At 36.0% G+C, this 20,628-nt stretch overlaps 1 protein-coding gene across 2 annotated transcripts in view; it reads right to left on the bottom strand.

Moving 5' to 3' along the window:
* Window positions 1-20,628, bottom strand: part of LOC307176748 (uncharacterized protein) — a 580,566-nt gene that overhangs the window by 323,103 nt on the left and 236,835 nt on the right. For both annotated transcript variants that reach the window (XR_013824880.1, XM_079903151.1), the window contains exon 4: window positions 2,655-2,757. Coding sequence is in view for 1 of the 2 variants with exons in the window: in XM_079903151.1 (XP_079759277.1) it covers window positions 2,655-2,757 (103 nt within the window). In the remaining variant the exon portion in view is untranslated. The remainder of the gene's footprint in view (window positions 1-2,654; window positions 2,758-20,628) is intronic.

Genomic DNA, 20,628 nt, shown 5'->3' with positions numbered 1-20,628 from the left:
CAACTCTTCTTCAGAGAATTCTTTACTAACATTCAGATCCCTATTATACACTGTTTTATAAACCTGAACTTGTTTATTAAATACCACACCACAGCTGTAATCAATATATAAACTATTCAAGATATTGTTAAATATCTATCCATTCTGCTGTAGTAAGGGACCTCGACTTTTGGTTAACTGCTCTCCCTTCTAGATAATGTCCCCGAAGATGGTGATCGATGTATGTTCACTGAATAAATGAAGATTTTCCATATATTTTTTGAAGTAAATGGATAAAATTATGTCACAAAATGTTTATTTATTGGACCACTGCAAGTATAATTATAATTAAATGTAAATTAAATCAGACTAATAGCTGTAAAACAAATATTTTCTAACATAATAACTTATTAAAATTATGATACAAAAGGTTTTATTAGGAATATGAAAGAATACTTAACACAGAATTGAAGCATTTTCTGACTTTGGTCTCTCTCTAATGAACATACAGTATTACTCTATAATACTATATAAATCATCCAAAGCTATGCCTATTTTGTATACTGGTGTAACAAAGATGCATATTCTGTTTTTCATATGTATATATTCAATTTTAAACTGAAACATCTCTTCAGATTATCAACTATGTTGAAATAACTTTCTAAGCCCAGAATGGAGCTAATGCTGCCCAGGGTGCCACATTTTAGCAAACTGAAAATTACATGACTTTCATTTCCCTGTAAATGCTCCGCATGTCCAGAAACACTATATATTCAGTCGGCCAATCCCCAAACATCAAGCCAACTCTGGGCCTTCTCACCCCAAACAATGTTGAATATGTGGTCCAAGTCAATCAGATATTTCTATTTTTTTCTTCCTTGTTCTTTATTCTTTGCCCTACAGTAGTGTCCTGCTCTCTGCCTATTTGGAAGTTCTCTGAAAGGAAACTGTCCACTTCATAAAGTGTTAAATAAACCTTGTTTGTACCACCAGAATTGTTTTCTCTCATTATTTTTAACAGTTTTTGGCGACAAGGCTTGGAATGGGATCTGTGTGCTAACCACCTGTAAGACAAGGAGACACACAGGCCAGGCACCCTGAGTTTACTCTTCCTCTCCTCATTACGGAGGGCACTGGGCAAGTCACTCTCAAATCTGAGCTCCACTCCCTTGCATCCAACTCTCCGATTCAAACAAACTTTATTTAAAAATAGATATACATTATATATATATTTCCCCAGAAAGGTTCTGGGGTCCTGGGAAGTTTCTGGTATAGTTGTACTGGGAGTCCACAATGGCAGTTGTTACGAAACTCACAAAGCCTCGAGGTCAACTCACAGCATAAGCCACTTGGGGACTTTGGAAATAAACTAAGACAAGAGATTCAGACTGTTTGATTATCAAAATCAAAATCCTAGTAGGCACAAGTCACAGTATTAAAAGCCATAAGAGCATATGTCAAAATAAAGAAATCATTTTATGAAAGGAATAATGGATCTATTGCTAATGGGAATCTTGGAAGGCAAAGCTGAAATACTGGTGGCTATGCAAAGAAAACTGTTAGAGCACTTGCTACCTAACTCTAAGACTCCCATGCTAGATAAGCCGGTCACAGACGGGGTTAGATTGACCCTAGGTCACCTGCCAACCTCAAGAAAATTTCCATGCAATGAGGTACACTGTAAAACACCACAAAATCTCCTACCTAGGAGCAGATTGCTCTTTGGTAATAATTTGGCTCCAAGGCTTTAGCTAAAGAAATGGGATCTTCAAGTTTCAAAGACTGAGCATACCGCCTTCCAGCACAACTGCTTATTTTATGTCTAAGAACTCCAGAAGTTGAAGCATCTACAAAAATGGCAAATCTTAGTGAGACAACCTAGAATTACAATAGCCATTATGGAGAACATTCCAATTAGACACAATCATTCATGTAAAAAGCACACTTGAAAGCAAGCTTTCCCAAATCAAACAAACAGAATGGAATATCTATTTTAACTGGCACGCAGACGCTTCCCAAAGGCTTCAAGACTCCAAAATAGCTTCATTAAAAGATTCATTACAAAAGGCTAATAAAAAATTAAAGACACAAGAGGTACCTGAAACAAAACACTGTTAAGACTGATGTGACTCCAACTACTCTCCTCTCTCCTCCTTTATCTGAATACTCAGTCACTAATCCTCTATAATAATTGCCTTTCCACTCTGAAGAAACCACAAAACCGTCCACCAAGTTAGTGGTTTTACAACTAGAACAACTCCAAAGCCAGTAACCTGAAGCAACACCTTGGGCCTCCCCCACTGCATGCCCCTAGGGGTCCATCATCAAAACACTGGCCCAGAAATTTGTGTCTCATTTGCAATCAACCAGAACATTGGGAAAACATATTGTCCTAGGAAGTTTTGTCAAATCCTTCCATACCAATTTGATCAGCCGGTATCTACCCTCAAAGGATGACCCCCATTTGGGCCCCTCCCAGGGTTGACAAACTCAAAGAGATTCTCCAATAAACTGTTTCCAGTTGTTCTCTTAAATAACCAAGGAGAAACTAAAAATTAATGGAAAATCTTGCCAAATTCTAGTTGATACCAGAGCTACATGTTTTACTTTAAACCCACTTGCTCAGGACCCTGCAGGTGGGATCCTGGGGAAAACAAGCAGAAGCCAGCACTTACCCGGGTCGGCTCTCCAAGATCTCTGCATTGCCCGGTTGAGAAAGGAAGGTAAAATTTTACGTCGTCCTTTTCTTTCCAAATCCAGACTCTGAAGATCTTCTCCCTGACAGAAAGAAGGAAACTAAAGATAATGAAACGGAGGGTAGTCAACAGTTAGCCATTAGTAAATAATAGATCATAACATGCCTTCACGGATAAAGCTAGCTTTGTTTTTACAAAAACTTGCATGTCCTCCGAGCAACACGTAGCCTCAACAATAAGATGTGTGGCTGAGTTGTTTTTTTCAGGAACTTGGAGTCAGCTGTGTCCAGTTCCAGCTCGAACTCATTAAGACTGGTTTGGGACCAATGATCCTCCAACTGGGCAAGTGGGAGTGTCCGATCCATGACCTTTTGAAGGCAGAGGGCCAAAAATTCCACCCTCAGAGTGCGGTAACTCACTATTTCTGAACCTGTGCCCCACGAAGAAGCATGCAAGTTAGTTGCACCTGGGCATAATGATGATTATCTCACCTTTTTCTCATCTCCAATCACCTTTCTCCATGATCCCCATGCCTCAGCTTTGTTATAAATACCCCTCATCCCTTCACCTTCAGGGAGATTTGTTCTCCACCTTCTCCCTTGGCTGCCTTGTGAATAAAACTTTTCTCTGCTGCAAACCTAGGTGTTTCAATGTTTGACTTGCTGCGCGTTGTCAGGCAAATGAACTTGGTTCCATAATAATAGTGTGGTAGGATGTTTGGTCACCCCTTGATATCATTCAGGTTGCAACCCAATTTTCTGAGGAATTAAAAACACTTTCCTACAAATTGAGGATGACCTGTACAACTGCCACCTAAAAATTGGCGCTTGCCGTCTGCCTCTATGAGGATTAAATCACAAGCTAATGAAACCTCTGACCTTCAACACACCCTGAAGGGAGTTCAGAGTAGAGATCAGGAATTCAGTACTGTGTGCTTGAGAAAAACTGGCAGAACAGGCCTTCAGATAGATATTTTCAGGAGATTTTATGAGTCCAATTCTTGCATCTTTTTATATCTAGAAAAACACTAGAATCATTAATGGTGCTGTCTGCTCCTTGTGACTAGCAGAAACCTTCATGAGACTAACAGCAACTGTTACAGGAAGGGGGATCCCTTCCAGGGCCCAAGATTGGGCTCTTGTCTAACACTAGGAAATGTATTGTCTGAGGAGACACAGCTTCTGCAAAAAACGTGTTCTTGATTGAATGTACCCCTCCTTCACCAAAATCACATATATACTGTCCTTCCCCTCTACCTCTTAGGAGCAGTTTCTCAGCGCTATCTGAAATGCTGCCTCCTGGGCCATAGTCCTCATTTTGTCCCAGATAAAACTTAACTCTCACATTGTGCTGTTTTTTTTCAGTCGACAAAACTTAACTCATAAACTGAGTCTTTACAAGAACAGAAAAAGCCCAACTATTCTTTTTCCCAATCGCAAAACCTCCCCTATTCACCTCAAAAGGCTTATAGGTATTGTAAAAATTCTGGCCTTAGGAAACAGAAGTACTTATTGGCAGAAGTCGCATTCTTTCTCTGTGCCTTTGAGATGTAAATGTTCTACCTGGTCTTCTCTAGAAACCCTGGTAATTCTTATCAAAAGAAAAAAAAGGGGAGCCGGTGGGGGGAAGGCCATTTGGAAATGAGGAAAACAAACAAAACAGAAATCTTAAAAGTCTTCTCCACAGTTATTAGTAAAAAGTTTAAGACATCTGAGTAGTTAATCTTAACTTATTCTGTCTGCCAGAAGCACAATTTGGATCCAACTATTCTTTCATTACTAGTGAAAAATGAAAGCAAACGATCTCTGTATCTGTCTGTATGTTTAGGTATGTCTATGCATATATGCATTGATGTATAGTATTTTTCTGCCAACAGATAGTATTGCCAAAATTAATTTACAGAAATCTATATTTAATTGGCTTAAAGAAAAATTTTTAAATAAATTAAGTGTATTCTCAGAAATACAGAGACTAACCCACATGTTTTTCAAGTTCATATGATCTAGGATAATCTTCAGTAAATCAAAGTTTACTTAAGTTTGTTGGTTTATTTAAAACAGGGATGTCTTTAGAGTTACTAGTACTAAAAATAATGCAGGCATACAACTTTAATTCTACCTAGATTTATTAAAAGTCAAACAAGCTCAAGTTATCTGTTATAGAATCTGTGAGCAATAAAAATAACTTAAGATGATGACTAGCTATTTAATATGTCATGAAATTGTCATGAATAATCTAAACAAAATTGTTAACAAGTAAATTAAATATATATAAAAGTTTATAAATGAATTTTCAACAGTAGTTATGCTTTCTGTTACGTCTACTTAAAAATAGTTTCCAAAATCATTTTGGTAACTTAAAATCTTAAAGTTACACTGAGATAAATTAAATGATGGATATTCATTGAATATCTAGATCAATTCCAAAAGATGAAATACTGAACATTAATTACTGAACATCATAGGTTTATCCACTTTTGGCTTCTTTTTAAAGAGATACCAAACTTATTTGGGTTTATTAGTAAACATGTTTTGTTCCACATTTCTCCAAACTGTCACTAAAATTCAATAATTCAAAAGTTTTTACTATTACATTAGAAAGGAAATGGACAGAGAAGAAAGAAAGAGAGAGGAAGGGAAAGAAAAGGAGATCTATAGTTTTCTAAAAAAATTACTTTTAAGTATAATTTACACGGAGCTAGAGTTATTCACTTATGCATGTGGAGGAAGATAATATGAATTGTGCTTATGCAATTTTTTGTCTGTTATTTAGTTCTTTGGTATTAGACTTATTGTGCTATTTTATGAAAGAGTTTATAAACATAATAGTTTTCATTAATATAAATGGGGAAACTGGTGCTAAAGTGAGAAAGATATACAACTTTAGTATTTAAGATTTTTCTGTTTTTATACAACAGGGAACATCTATTTATTTGAATTGGAACTTGCACTGAACTTGACTCTTAAGAAGTGATGTTCTGTCAAGAGACAAAAAAAGTTGTTAGTTCTTGAATTTCCTCGGTGTTATTCTTCCCATAGTTAAAGTAGTTCATAAGCTAATTGAAACAGAGACCAAATTAATAGCAACAACTGTAATTTATAGGAAGCCATAGACTTCTCTTGACAAATTCCTTTTGATGAGTAAAAAAAATGTACTTGACATTTTGCCACATAAAAGCTAACTGCTATCCAGTTCCAATTAGAATGACACGTAATTTGAATTGAGTTGCTTAATGTGCTGTTCTAAAGAAGGAAAGGAAAAAAGACATATAACCCGAGGTGGCCATGATTTAGTAGTTCACTGCCACAGTTCACATTGAGAGCAATAAAACCAGAAATTTCCTGCCCGGTGATGACTAGCGATATCATTCAGGGTAAATTATTAATTTCTTTTGATGCTAAAGTTCAAGAAGCACCATGTGTTCCAATGTTGACTAATATTAGCTTTGGGGAAGTTTCCTAGTTAAAGGCTCATGACAGTGAGCCTCAACATTTAGCAATAATAACAGTGAAAACTCTGAGAGGGAAAACCATGTAAAGTAAAAGAAAATGTAAAATAAAATTTCATCATATTTCAGACTGTCATTTTTTTAATGATTCTTACCTTAGCTAATTACAACATATATTGAAAGACAGTAACACAAAATTAATGAGCAAGGGCTATAGGAGACTAGAAAAAGGGGGATCAACAGAGGCTGAAACAAGCAGCATGGAAATAGGGCTCAAACTAGACGTTAAAAGATTTTTCAAAAGGCAAAAATACATAAAGACTTTGAATGAAAATGGCAAATGGAAGAAAATCATAGCAGATGATTTTCAACAATTACAAAAATTTAGCAACAATTATAAGAATTAATTACATAAAGAAAACTTTATAATTTTTATAACTGATCTTTCATCTTCACAAAACAAGAAAATAACATTTTATTAAAGTTGTATCTACTAAAATATATATATATATATATATATATATTTTTTTTTTTCCGGTACACGGGCCTCTCACTATTGTGGCCTCTCCTGTTGCGGAGCACAGGCTCCAGACGCGCAGGCTCAGCGGCCATGGCTCACGGGCCCAGCCGCTCCGTGGCATGTGGGATCTTACCGGACCGGAGCACGAACCCGTGTCCCCCACATTGGCAGGCGGACTCTCAACCACTGTGCCACCAGGGAAGCCCTACTAAAAATATATTTATAGATTTATTTTCACTTCCTCTCCTCATGTAAATAGTCCATAAGCAATATTAAATAAGACATCTGGTAGAATAAAAGGATGAAGAGAGATTCAGAGAAAAGGGACCACAGACAGAGCCCCTAGAGTTTGACAGGTGCAAAAAGATCAGGCAGCCCTAGGAAACTGCCAGGACACAGGCCCAGCTGCCTGTGGGGCACAGGGTGACACTGGAAGAAAAGAAGCCCCAGCTCCACTAGCTTGTTTTGTGAAGGGCAGTAGCAGGACTCTTTTCACCCAACTCTTGGCAAAGAGTATTGACCTTGGATCAGCAAAGAAGCTAGGGAGAGTGCCCCAAACAACTTCCTCTGGGAATGACACAGTCACCTTTCTATCCGAGAGGATGTGTGTGAGAAGCTGAACAAGTCTCATTGGGTAAAGCTGCTACCAGGACAAGCACAGAGCCAAGCTGGGTTAGCTGAGGTAAGGGCAGCTCCACCGTCAACAGCAACTGGAGGTAGAACTGGAAAGTGGGCAGAGTGAGCGAGAAGCAGAGTGGTGGGTGGGCAAGCGGGCACATTTCTTTAGTGAGAGGATTCAGACTACTGGCTGCTCAGTCTTTCTCATGCCCTCCCTCCTCCAGCCCATCAACATGTGTGTAATGAAAACCGAAAGGTCAATACTAAAAAAAAGTGGCGCCATCCTTAGCTCCTCCAGCCCAGAGCAATGGGGCAGATCTGTCACTGCTGTCTGCGCTATGCAACTGTTTGTAAAAGTAAAATTTAATTCTATTGTTAATTAGTTCAATTTGTTTTTTTAAAATATATTTCAATTAATTTTATCTGACAGATGATGTAATTAATATGAGAAAAGGATGATCTATTTGATATATATATATAGCAAGTATAATTTCTGTGTTTCATGGAAAGTAGAATATTAAATCTGAAGAAAAATGCATTTAAATGTTAAAAGATCATATGCTTAGAAGCATTAAAAGTTCAAATTTTTTCATGTTCTTTTTGGAGTCATCATCCATGAGAAAATGATTATTAAGTTAAACACCTTAATAGGAAACCTCAAATTTAATTCTTTAAAGTAATGAATGAATGCTTATTTTGCAAGAATTTGGAAATATTTTTGTTTGTGCATTTGCATTATTTTAGGAAATGAACTTATACAAAAGACAGTGAACACTCTCAAAGATAGTTTTGATGAATTTATAAGTTAGATAATTTCTGAGAAATGGCATAAATAAATAGTCCATCTTCTAAACCATTGCTGGTAATTTTTTTTTTTTTTTTTTTTTTTTTGCGGTACGCGGGCCTCTCCCATTGCGGAGCACAGTCTCCGGACGCGCAGGCTCAGCGGCCATGGCTCACCGGCCCTGGCTCACGGGCCCAGCCGCTCCGCGGCATGCGGGATCCTCCCGGACCAGGGCACAAACCCGTGTCCCCTGCATCGGCAGGCGGACTCCCAACCACTGCGCCACCAGGGAAGCCCCATTGCTGATAATTTTTGCTTAGATTGAATACATTGCACTATGGACCTGCAACTCACATTTCAGAGAACATGTCACAGAAACAACCATACTCAAACTTTTTTCTGTTACGTATTTTTCCTTTTGTAAGCTTTTGTTCAAAGGAAAACATGGGCTGCAGTTAAATTTAATCATATTCAAGTCAATTCAAATGCATTATATTCTTCTAATAAGGTTGTCATTCTTCTAGGAAATATAGAATGGGGATTTCTAATCAGTTAATTTACTCTCTCCTCTCAAAAAGAAGGTAATATTGTAATATTGCCAAAAATACAAATCATTCTTACATACTGAACATAAGGCAAGGAGAAGAAAAAGCATGAAAAATAAATAATTTTAGTGCTTGACGTATAAACATTCTTCAAGTGCTTGAATCGTTATTCCACTACAGTATCATTTCCAAATGAACATAACACTTTTAAGGACATAATTTATTTTAATTGTGTGCTATCAAATGATAAATCTTCGATCAAAACATCCTGGGTTTGTCTTGTTTATATCTCTTTTAACTGGCAATTCTAACAAAATTTGTTAGTTAAAGCAAATATGCACAGACACACCACTTAAAATATGTCACCCTTTAATTATTTTCTTGATTTTAAAGTAATAGTCAAATTCTGAATTAGCCTAGAATGATGACAAAGATTTACTAAAAGAGAAAACAATATACCATACATGTATTTTGAGGTTAAAGACATACTCAGTATCAACCTTCTGCAGTACTACTCTTCAAAGCCAACCTGAAACAAATGCCAAGTACTAACATGTACGAAAGGAACATATAAAGAAGTCCTTTTTGTTTCTTGATGTGTGGCACCTTATGCATGAGCATTTTGCATTAAACATAATTGAAACAGGAGGGCAGGGGGCAGGACACAACCTTTAAAAGAATGACATAGCCATAGGACACGACATAAATGGTTAGACACAACTAGGTCCAAGATGGCCGACGAGACTTCCACTAGACATTGAGCCTCAGTATACCCTCACTGTAACACATCAGCATGCTAGATGACACACCCACAGGCGTCATGACAGTTCCAAGGCTGACCATAAAAGGTCAACAAGTGGGCAGTGGCCCAATTCCTGGAAATCGCCACCTCTTCCCCCAGAATAGCTGGAATATTCCTCCCACTCATTAGCCTATTAAATTACCCACCCCTATAAAAACTGACAACCCCAAACCCTGGTGCCTCTCTTGCCTTCTGAGATGGCCCACACTCTGTCTGTGGAGTGTGTTTCTCTCTAAATAAATCCACTTCTTACCCATCACTTTGTCTCTCACTGAGTTCTTTCTGTGATGAGACATCAAGACACTGAGCTTCATTAAGTCCTGAGACCAGCTGTGTGATCTCAGTTAAAAGAACATGGGTTCAAGTCCCACCTGAGTTGCATGGTTTCATAATAATGTTAGCTATAAAGACTAACATTGGCGTAGGACAGCTCAGTTCCCAATTTGAGATGTAAATAAATAAATGAAATAAATAAATAAATAAATATCTGTCTCAAGAAGTTACCTAATTACTATCCCTGGGTTAAAGAGGTAATTTTCAAACTACTGTTATTATATCTAACTAATGAGAGAACAGAAGAAAGGAAAGTGGAAGAGAAAGGAAATAAAGGGGAAATAGAATACATCTTAGAAAAGAGGTTAGCTTGTGAGTGTGTGTGTGTGTGTGTGTGTGTGTGTGTGTGTGTGTGTGTGAGAGAGAGAGAGAGAGAGACAGAAAGAATGAAACTGTTTTGTTTTTGTTTTTGTTTTGCTTTGCTTTCTAATGTTGGGAGTCTTGGTGAAAACATTTTGAAATCCAATGGTTTAAAGTGGCTGAAAAAGTAACTACAGAAATTTCTCAGGGATTGTTCTTCAGGGTTTTTGTTTGCTTATATAATATTCTTCTCTGGAGATATCTTACTTAAAAGAATGTAGATAAATATATGCTCAGATTGCTGAAGAGGCCAACTTATTGGAAATAGGCAGATAAATTTGGTGACCTCTCAAAGGCTTTTCACCATTTTGTTTCTGTGATTCTAATTCTATATTTACATTCGAAGAGTAACTTACATTCACAGAATTAAATACTTAAAATTACGTCCACCTGGGAGAGAAATCAGGAAAATTTGGCTTTTTCTTTTCAGTATGAAATTATAAGAAAGGGCTGGAAAACATGTTAACATTAAGAGGAAAAATTTTACTCACATTTGATAGTGTGTATGGATCCCAATGGTCCCATTTCAGCCAAATGTCACCATAGTAAAAGTACACTGGAAAGACATTTGCAGTGAAGAGCAGAGAGCTTTGCTAGTTGAAATGATTTAAGTCTTCCACAGATGCATAGATCTGTTTTGTCTTTTCTTTAGAACACGGAATAATTTAGTGAAAATTCTTCAATCACCTGAAATGTAGGCTTTGACAGTGGGGGATATATGGCTGTAACATGCCTTTCTCCACCCAAGAAAATCTATAAATATATTCTTCTATTGTCTAGTTCAGAAAGATCTATATTTTGAGAATCCTTATCAATATTTTAGCCCATCTCTGGGGAAACCATTAATGTTTTACAGCTCTTAAATATCATTATATTTTATAATTTAAAATATTTTGTGATTTCAAAAAACAAAATAATCCTGCACAAATGTGCTCAAATAGGTAAACAGATGATTTGGAGTGATGCAAATTCTTATGAGCAATTAAGTAATTAAATACTAAAAAACAAGAGAGATACAAAGGAAAGTAGAATACAAAAAATACACAAAGCTAAAAAAAAATTTTGCTAAAAATCATATCCTAGTTAGACTGGTATGGTTGAATCAATAGCAGCAATAAAAACAATCAGATCTCTTCCAAACCAATCAAATAATGCTTAATATATTTAGAAGGAGCCAAGAAGAAGGATTGTTCTGCTTAACGATGTTTTTGTGACAGAGCTTTCTCCACTAACGGCTAGCTCTAAACACTTAAGAAGTGAAAATTTTTTTTTTTTTTTTTTTCGATACAAGGGCCTCTCACTGCTGTGGCCTCTCCTGCCGCGGGGCACAGGCTCCGGACGCGCAGGCTCAGCGGCCATGGCTCACGGGCCCAGCCGCTCCGCGGCATGTGGGATCTTCCCAGACCAGGGCATGAACCCGTGTCCCCTGCATCGACAGGCGGACTCTCAACCACTGCGCCACCAGGGAAGCCCAAGAAGTGAAATTTTTAAGAATGCTACTTTACAGTCTGATAGACTGTTCAAATTCTGGCCTATATAAAATGAGGGTATAAATATATTAATTGTTGCTTACATGAGAGTTAAGTAATGTGCCTTAAAATGTCTATAGCGAAGTTATTGACATAAAGTAACAACTTGTCTGAGGCTCAAATATACTCCTGAAATTATTTCTATTGCTGATATTCCTACTCCTCACTATTTAATCCCTCATGGATTCAAGATATTGCATAACATTCCATGGGTTATTAGTGGTGCTCCTTTTCTTTGATAAAACACTCCCAAGACATGATACTATTACTAGAATGAACTAGATAACAATTAGAAAATTGTCCATTTCCTGTTTATTTCCATGTGCCACATAAATTTAAAATATTTAGGAATTTCTACATGAAAATTGAATTAAAAGCATTCATCAAAGAAACTGAAGAGTGAAATTTGTTTTCATAAAGCTTATCCCAAGATTACAATTTTTGATAAAAGTTACCACCATAGATGCAATTTGGGGAGTTTAGAAATACATGATTGATCTTTATGTGCAATATGGGAAATATATAAAAAAAATGACTGGAAACCTAGAGAGATAAATGCGAAGATTTTTTGCCTTGAAAATTACAGAAAGTTTCTCTTTTCTAGTCTGTGAAGATATTTAAACTCTACTTTCTTTATTTTTTCAATTTTTTTTGCCTCCCAACATGTGGCTTCACAGTATGCTTGTTAGAGTAGAAAGATATCTTTGATAAATATTTTTAGGGGTGTGAGAGGAGAGTCTTTAATTAAGAACCAAATACAAACAGCCTGCCTGTCAATACTTAAGGCGTACCATACAGAAGAGCACATAATTAGGTCCCTAGAGAACAGGAAGCATTATGCCATTCTTTTCCAGGGCATTATACTCTAATTTTTTCTGTCCACTTTCAATATTTTTATTACTTTGCACTGTAGAACACTGAACTTTTAACATTTTCACATCTGTTTAAACCTTCGCCTTTTGCCTTTTCCTTCTTCATTCCAAGTGTCCCCCTTGAACAAACTTATAATCCTCTCCAGTTAGTAAATTAAGAACTTTTATCTAGTTTTCTGGATTAAAGGGAAAGCTGATGAGCCTCAGCATAAAATAGTCATACATTTTTCCTTACAATTCTTGGTCACATTGAATATGGTTCAACAGTACAAATCTTTGTTAAAGTAAGGTGAACATCATATGCCCAAAATGAAGCAATTCTCCTTTAAAGCAGTTTACATTAGGAATTCAAAAAGCTGAGGCATACAGGATGAAATTATTAGTTAATTGGTGTATTTTAAAACCAGTGAGTTTTTTACAATTGTAAGGGTGGGTTTCTCTGGTGGCACAGTGGTTAAGAATCCGTCTGCCGATGCAGGAGACACGGGTTCAATTCCTGGTCCGGGAAGATCCCACATGCCGCAGAGCAACTAAGCCCGTGCACCACAACTACTGAACCCGTGCTCTAGAGCCTGCAAGCCACAACTACTGAGCACACATACCACAACTACTGAAGGCTGCACGCTTAGAGCCTGTGCTCCACAACAAGAGAAGCCATCGCAATGAGAAGCCCACGTACCACAACAAGGAGTAGCCCTGCTCACTGCAACTAGAGAAACCCCGCGTGCAGCAACAATAACCCAACACAGCCAGAAATAAATTAATTTAAAAAAAAAAGATTTACAATAAAATTGTAAGGGTGTCGTTGCCAAAATAATGCTTGAAAATATTATTGCTTCAGGGAACAACACTATAAATGCTGATGACCGAGGCCTGCAACTCCTTGAACCATTACTCTAAGACAGCTGTTGCTAGTTCAGCAAAGCATTCAAAGTATGTTTCTATTAGTCCAATTCCACATTTGCTTCCATCATATGCTTGTTGATACTGGATAGGATAACTCTTCTGTGATTAAACACATTTCTGTGATGAGAACATAAAATCAAAAGCCATCAAGGGTCTGTCTAATACATACATGAAGAATAAGCCACTTTGTGCTCATCTTCCACATCTGTGTTACTTTCCATTATCCCCCAAATGTCTAGTGTATTTACTATGACAGCCATTGTCGTGAGATGGAAAATAAAATTGATCCAGAAAACTTCTATTTAAATACATGGTAGAAATTTGCTTTCCATTTTTTTAGTTGAGAAATCCAATGAGCTTTCTTCTGTTCTAATCTTTTTGATCTCTGTCTAGTATTCCTTCCAGAAATCATTCTACTTCCAGCAAATAATTTTCCTCTTTCCCTTTCTCTCTTTTTCCCTCTCAGTATCTCTCTGTTATTTGGCTAATGAACCTCTCAGACCCTACCTGCCTGTTTTCTTCTTTCAACCTAATTATTTGAATTCTGTGTATGGTTGAGTCCTATGACTATTTTATTACTATATCTTATGTCAACATCTCACTTTCCCACACAGTTGACTTTTACCTCAGTGCATCTCACTTCCTAACTTCCATCATCATCCTTAGAATATCTCCTAAATTTTATCTCCATAAGGAGATAAAATACTTTCTTTTAAAGGTTATGCCCTGCCCCCTGCCCTCCTGTTTGAAACCACTGACTGGAAGAAATGCAGCTGAGAAGATGTGAATAACCCATTCTTCCACTATTACCTCCATACACATATGCTACTTGATGCAAGTTCAACTTTTCCTCCCTTAGCTCTTTCTAGAGGAATTGCTCAATGCTGTCATCCTGATAAATGCCGGTTACTGCTGGTCATTTATAGATTTAAGAATGGGATTTACAAAGAGTACTTCATTGCAGCCAAGCACTCTTATTGTCATAAAATTAAGTAATGGTTTTGAAACAGGAGGGCAGTGGGCAGGGCACAACCTTTAAAAGAATGACATAGCCATAGGACATGACATAAATGGTTAGAACCTACTAAGTGCAAGATGGCAGATGAGACTTCGACTAGACATTGAGCCTCAGTATACCCTCACTGTAACACATCAGCATGCTAGATGACACACTCACAGGTGCCATGACAGTTCCAATGCTGACCATAAAATGTCAACAAATTGGCGGTGGCCCAATTCTTGGAAATCCCCACCTCTTCCCCAAAACAGCTAGAATACTCCTCCCACTCATAAGCCTATGAAATTAACCACCCCTATAAAAACTGACAACCCCAAACCCTGGTGCCTCTCTTGCCTTCTGAGATGGCCCACACTCTGTCTGTGGAGTGTGTTTCTCTCTAAATAAATCCACTTCTTACCCATCACTTTGTCTCTCACTGAGTTCTTTCTATGATGAGATATCAAGAACCTGAGCTTCATTAAGTCCTGAGACCAGCTGTGTGATCTCAGTTAAAAGAACGTGGGTTCAAGTCCCAATCTGAGTTGCATGGTTTTATCTTGACATAGGCAATGTTGTTGAAGTATATCAGCACTATCTTCCCGTGATATTTTTGCTTCTAGTTCTTCCACAGCCGTATCATTTCTTGGTCACCAAAAAGCACCTTTTTCTCTATACTACTCTGTAATAAGTAGTGTTTTCAACGAATTGGGCATTTACTGCTATTTGTCAACTGGTAATTTGTTTGCTTCCTCATATTGTGGCTACTGGAATTTTAGTAGGACTTGCCCCCATATCTCAGACCATTTATGAAAGTTGATGGCTTTTAACTCCTATTTTTCCCCATGGATTTCCTTTTTTGGGAGTTAAAATGTTCAGCCTAGATTCCTGTATAAATGAGACCATGTTTTAGTCTTGGGATATTTAATGGATATTCATTTTTTTCATTTATTTTTGTATGTATTTAGTGAGAGGTAACCAAGTATAAAGCCTTGGTCTAATTACTCCATCTCTTGCCAATAACTTCAACGAGAGTGGAAATCAGGTTGAGGACTACTTGTTGCACAGAGTTGAACCTAAAAATAGCCCTTGTGATTACTGAGATTATAGTCTAGTGGAGGAGACTAATACTAATCAAAGACAAATGTAAGCAAGTTCTATGTCAGAGAAACTCATAATGCAATGAAATTTATTTTAGGGGAAATTGACCCAGGAAAGACTTGCCTGAAAAGCTGAGGTTGCATATCAGATAGTGTGGATGTGTGTGTGTTCTAATCTAGATGAAGAGAAAGATAACTCTCCTGGCAATCTAGAGACTGTATTGGAGAGGGGAAAACTAATGGTGAGGTAGATAATATAGGGCATTATTTGAGATGTGTAAATGAGAATTGACAATAGCTTGGAACTGGGGGAGGGTAGTTTTGGTGATGTCTAGGAATGGTTGGGTTAGAAAGGTCATCTTGGAGCTCAGGTGGCAGGGGTTGTGTAGGTGGCAGGGATACCGGTGAAGAAGCACTTCTCACTATGCTAACTCAGTTCTTTAGAAGCTAATATATCATTGTCTTTTCCCTTAACTAAGTATTCTCCCTTACTCATCTTTGTATCAATCAACTAATTAAAGATTTGTGTTCTACTGTGACATATTTACTTCTTTGTCTGTTAATTTTTCTTTAAGCCTAGAGTGTCTTACTCTTGGTAATTACTCAGTGTTCACTGAAGTGAATTTAATGTGACTGTAGTTTTCACCAAACAGCTATTAAACATTACTATTGGCCAAAAAGAAAAAAAGCAGTTGGAAAGAATAATGAAAATAATCATCCTTGCACCTAGAATTCTATGGGCTGCAGCACAAATATAGATGAAGGGTATGTCAAGGCTAATACTTTGATGACAAAGAGCTTGCCAACTTTAAACATTGTTCAACATATGATACTGATACCAAGCAGAAACCGTGGGGCTCCTGGGCACAAAACTCTTTCTGTGTCCCCCACTTCTTGATACAGGAAATAGGCTTCATTCAGCCTCCATGACGTTCCCTGAGTTCCAAGGGTCAGGATCAAACAGATGTTAATTAGGGAATGTGGAGATAAGGGAGGAAAGGTCAAAAGAAACAATAGTGCAGCCTTGGGGCAGGGCCCTGGTTTCCCCTCAAGGGATATATATAACTATATCTTTGAGCTGTTTTTCAGATACTAAAACCCCCACCAGGTGGGAGAATTTAATGGTATGCTGCCCAGAAGCACTAGACCCCAGACCAGTTGGAACCAGAAGGTTTATGACGCTGACTCCCACTTACCTCACAAACAGCCCTCAGAAGAATGTCCATGAGCTGATCACGCCCTTTTTGAACCATTGCTATAAAACTCACTACCCGCTCCAGGTCGTGAGGCACAGTTTTGAGGGCACTAGCCTGCCGTGGCCCCCCTCTGCCTAACAAAGCAATTCTTTTCTACTTCACCCAAAACTCTGTCTCCGAGGTTTAATCTGGTGTCTGGGTATAGAGGCTGGATTTGGCTTCAATACTATTATTTCCCATGGATCTACATGAAGTCATTAAAATCTAGGAAAAAATTATTACTATCTATGCTGTGCCAAGCCAGAAGAAATGATAAATTTAATATTTATATAAGTAATTTATATAAATAAAAATTTGTATAAATAAAATACAAATTTGGCCCTTACATTTGAATAGTCTCCTTCAAATTTCACATTTTAATGATAGTTTAAATGTAATGCTGCTTGAATCTGAAAGAGCAAATGACATAATAACTGGCATACCCTACTCCAGGACAGTAATGTGGATCATGATATTCTAGGAATTCTCATAATTCACATTGAAAACCCATACTACTCCCTGCTGAGTTAAGGAACAGGAGGAATGATAGTAATACAATGACTATTAGCAGAATCAAATGACTTTGAATGTGTAATTGAATGTACCTGAATTTGCAGTAACCACATTTGTATCACAATTTAAGCCTTACGAAGTGTTCAGAAGTCAACATTAGAAATGTGTTTTAGTTATTTCTAAAACAGTTTTAAAACATATTTTATTTTACTGATAGTAATATGGACTATTTCCCAAATATTTGTCCATTGTATTAAGTAGGTTATACGTAACGGACATAGCGGCCAAAGTTTTCAAGCTATATCAAAATTCTGATCTCTAAAATACACCAATATTAAATCCAGTATCTAATTTTGGTATTCATCGCCATATTTGAAATTCTATTTTCTTGTAATCCAATTCTTAATGATTTAAACATAAATAATTTCACTCCTATTTTCTATTTGTCTCATATACTTTTAACATAAAGGGCAGCATTTTACTCTTCAAGGCTATTTGCTTACACCACCATTTATTATCTAGCTCTGTCTTCCAGTGTGTCACTCTTAATTTTCTCGGTCATGTTTGCTGTCTTCACTTCTCAGTTTATTATATTCTTCTAATCCTGACTTAATAGACACTTGACAAAAATGATTAATTTTCTCTTCACTTACCCAGTAGACACATTAATTTCTTATTTATCAATATTCAACTTAAAATTTTAAACCTATTTTTTTCTTTCTTTTCTAAGAGAATGATAAAAGTCATTTTAACGCTTCAGTATTCTCCTCTCTAAAAATGCAGAAAATAACAACATTAAGTATTGTTATGAGGCTTAGAGGTAATTTATAATAATATACTTAGCAAAATGCCTGGCTAAGAGAAAGTGCTCAGTAAATACTTGTTTTTTTGTATTTGTTTGTTTTCTTAAGAAGCTCTTCTACTTTGGAAATCACTCACAGTTTTATTGCCATTTTGAAGCAAATTTAATAATATATGTGTATAATAAAAGATTCCACTTTAACAGCTGTCTTCATTTTAAGCACAACTAATTGTAGAAGATCATGAATAATATTGCTAGTCAGAAAGCAGTATGTTAATGCTGTTATATGTATGCCATAGTGCCAGAATGATATTTATGCATTCAGTGTTGGGAAGACAGCTGTGAAGATTGCTGAAAGAATCCTCTTGAAGTTAGTGTTTCCTTTTAATTATGCCCAAGGCCTAACTATCTTTAAAATATACTTTTTAAGAAAGCATTTGTTATTTTGAATGCAAAAGCCAAGGTACCTTATGCTTTTTACTTTTTTTTTAAGAAATCATTATATGTTTTATCATATCTTTCTTTAAAAAACTGGGATATTTGGTTGGATAAACTACCAGAAGCTTTAAAATAATGAGTTTCAAAAATAGAAAGAACACTGTTATCATAAACAATAGTAATTGTGATTCAATTTCAAAATTCATCTCACTTGATTGGGATAATGTATTTTCTTTCTTAGCCCCTTCAGTGCAAAATAACTTTTCATTCTTAAAACATTTAATTTGATTTTCAAAATACAGTGCAAACTCCTCCTTTGGTCTTCAGATTCTAGGAATCATCCAAACTAAAAACAAAAAACTACATTCTTAGAACTTATAAATGAAATTACTGGAACAATACTGCTTGAAATATAAGCTAATCATTTTGATTTACCTTTCAGAAGAGGTACATGTTTCATCATAATAGTTTGATATACCTTGACATATATATATTGAAATAATGATTTAAGTCAGTTTGCTTACTGGAATTAACATATATTTTAAGCTTTTGAATTATATAAAAATGTGAATAACTTTATCTCTTGAAAGTTGTCTAGACTGACTTTTTATTTCAGTTTTTAGCATTTTTAAAGACATTGAAATTACAGAGTTCATTGTAATTATTCATTCTGAGGTTATATATTTGAAGAAAGGGAGAGGAAAAATCTAAAGAGTCTTAACACATCAATGACATGATTCTTTACTTGATATAAGTTTAGTATTTAATTTTTTTAGTGTGTTTGTAAGTTTTCTTAAACATTTCCATTTCTTTTTGCATATCCAATCCCTCAAACTGAATTATATGATCCTTTACTTTTACTAAAATAAATCACTATGATTTCTAATCATAATGATCAGATGTTAACATGGTTAGTTATTCAATAACTACTGTTTTCTCACTGACGGATTCTGTAAGCACCATTTTTTATTTTCACTTTTTTGTTTATTTTACCTTGGAAATTCATCATCATTGAGATATAATTTACATAACACAAAATGCACTCATTTTAATTGTAGAGTTCCATGTGTTTTGACAAATGCATTTGATAAACATTTAATCATGAGAACAATGAAGATAGAGAATATTTTAATCACCACAAAGTTATTTTTTGCAATTTCTCACAGCTTCAGTCCCAGGCAACCACAGATCCATTCTCTGTCACTGTAGAATAATTTTGACTATTCTAAAACTTCATATAAATTGAATAAAGCAGTATGTGCTATTTTATATTAGGATTCTTTGATTCAGCATAATGTTGAGATTCATCCATATTATTGAATGTATCTATAGTATTTTTTTTTTGCTTATACTACATCACATTATAAATATATGAAAATGTGTTTCTTCATTAATTGATGGACATTTGATTTTACTTTTCCCAGTTTGGGGTTACTGTTAATTATAAACATCTAATTCAAGATGTAGAGTGTCTGTTTTGGTATCTTCTTTTGTCCTGAGTTTAAGGATTCTCAATATATTCTGGATACAAGTACTTTTAAGAGCATTTTTTGAAGAACAGGTTTTTAATTTTGAGAAAATACATGTAATATTTTGAATAATTTACCACACAGAGAATGAGAAAATCTTGATAATACATATATCTGAAAAAGATGCTTGATTCCAGAATATATAAAGAATCCTTACAACTCAATTATAAGGAGCCAATAAACCAAATACCTAACGTGCATTTATATTATCTTTTATGTATGTGTGTGTGTGTGAGCGCGTGCAAGTGCACGCATGTGTGTGTGACCTGTCATGGATGTTTGCCTATATCAAGGAACCTAAAATTTTCTCCTATGTAGTATTCTAGAAGGTATAGAATTTTAGCCTTTACATTTAGAGCTATGAACAATTTCAAATTAATTTTTGTATATTACATGAGATAACAACTGACACATTTTTTCCATATGGATATTAATTTGATTTGGTGATTTTGTTCAAAACACTTATATTGGCATGTCTGTGAATTATCAGTTGACCATATATTGTGGGTCTATTTCTGGATCCTTTATCTACTCCCATTGATGTATATCTATGCCTATGCCAAAAACACACTGTCTTGAGTACTGGAACTTCATTGCAAGTCTTTAAATTCAGTCATGTAAT

The sequence above is a fragment of the Stenella coeruleoalba genome (assembly GCF_951394435.1).
Source record: "Stenella coeruleoalba genome assembly, chromosome: 18".
In the NCBI taxonomy this organism is placed as follows: Eukaryota; Metazoa; Chordata; class Mammalia; order Artiodactyla; family Delphinidae; genus Stenella; species Stenella coeruleoalba.
Note: the sequence above shows the minus strand (reverse complement) of the source record. Positions and strands in the feature narration are given on the sequence as shown.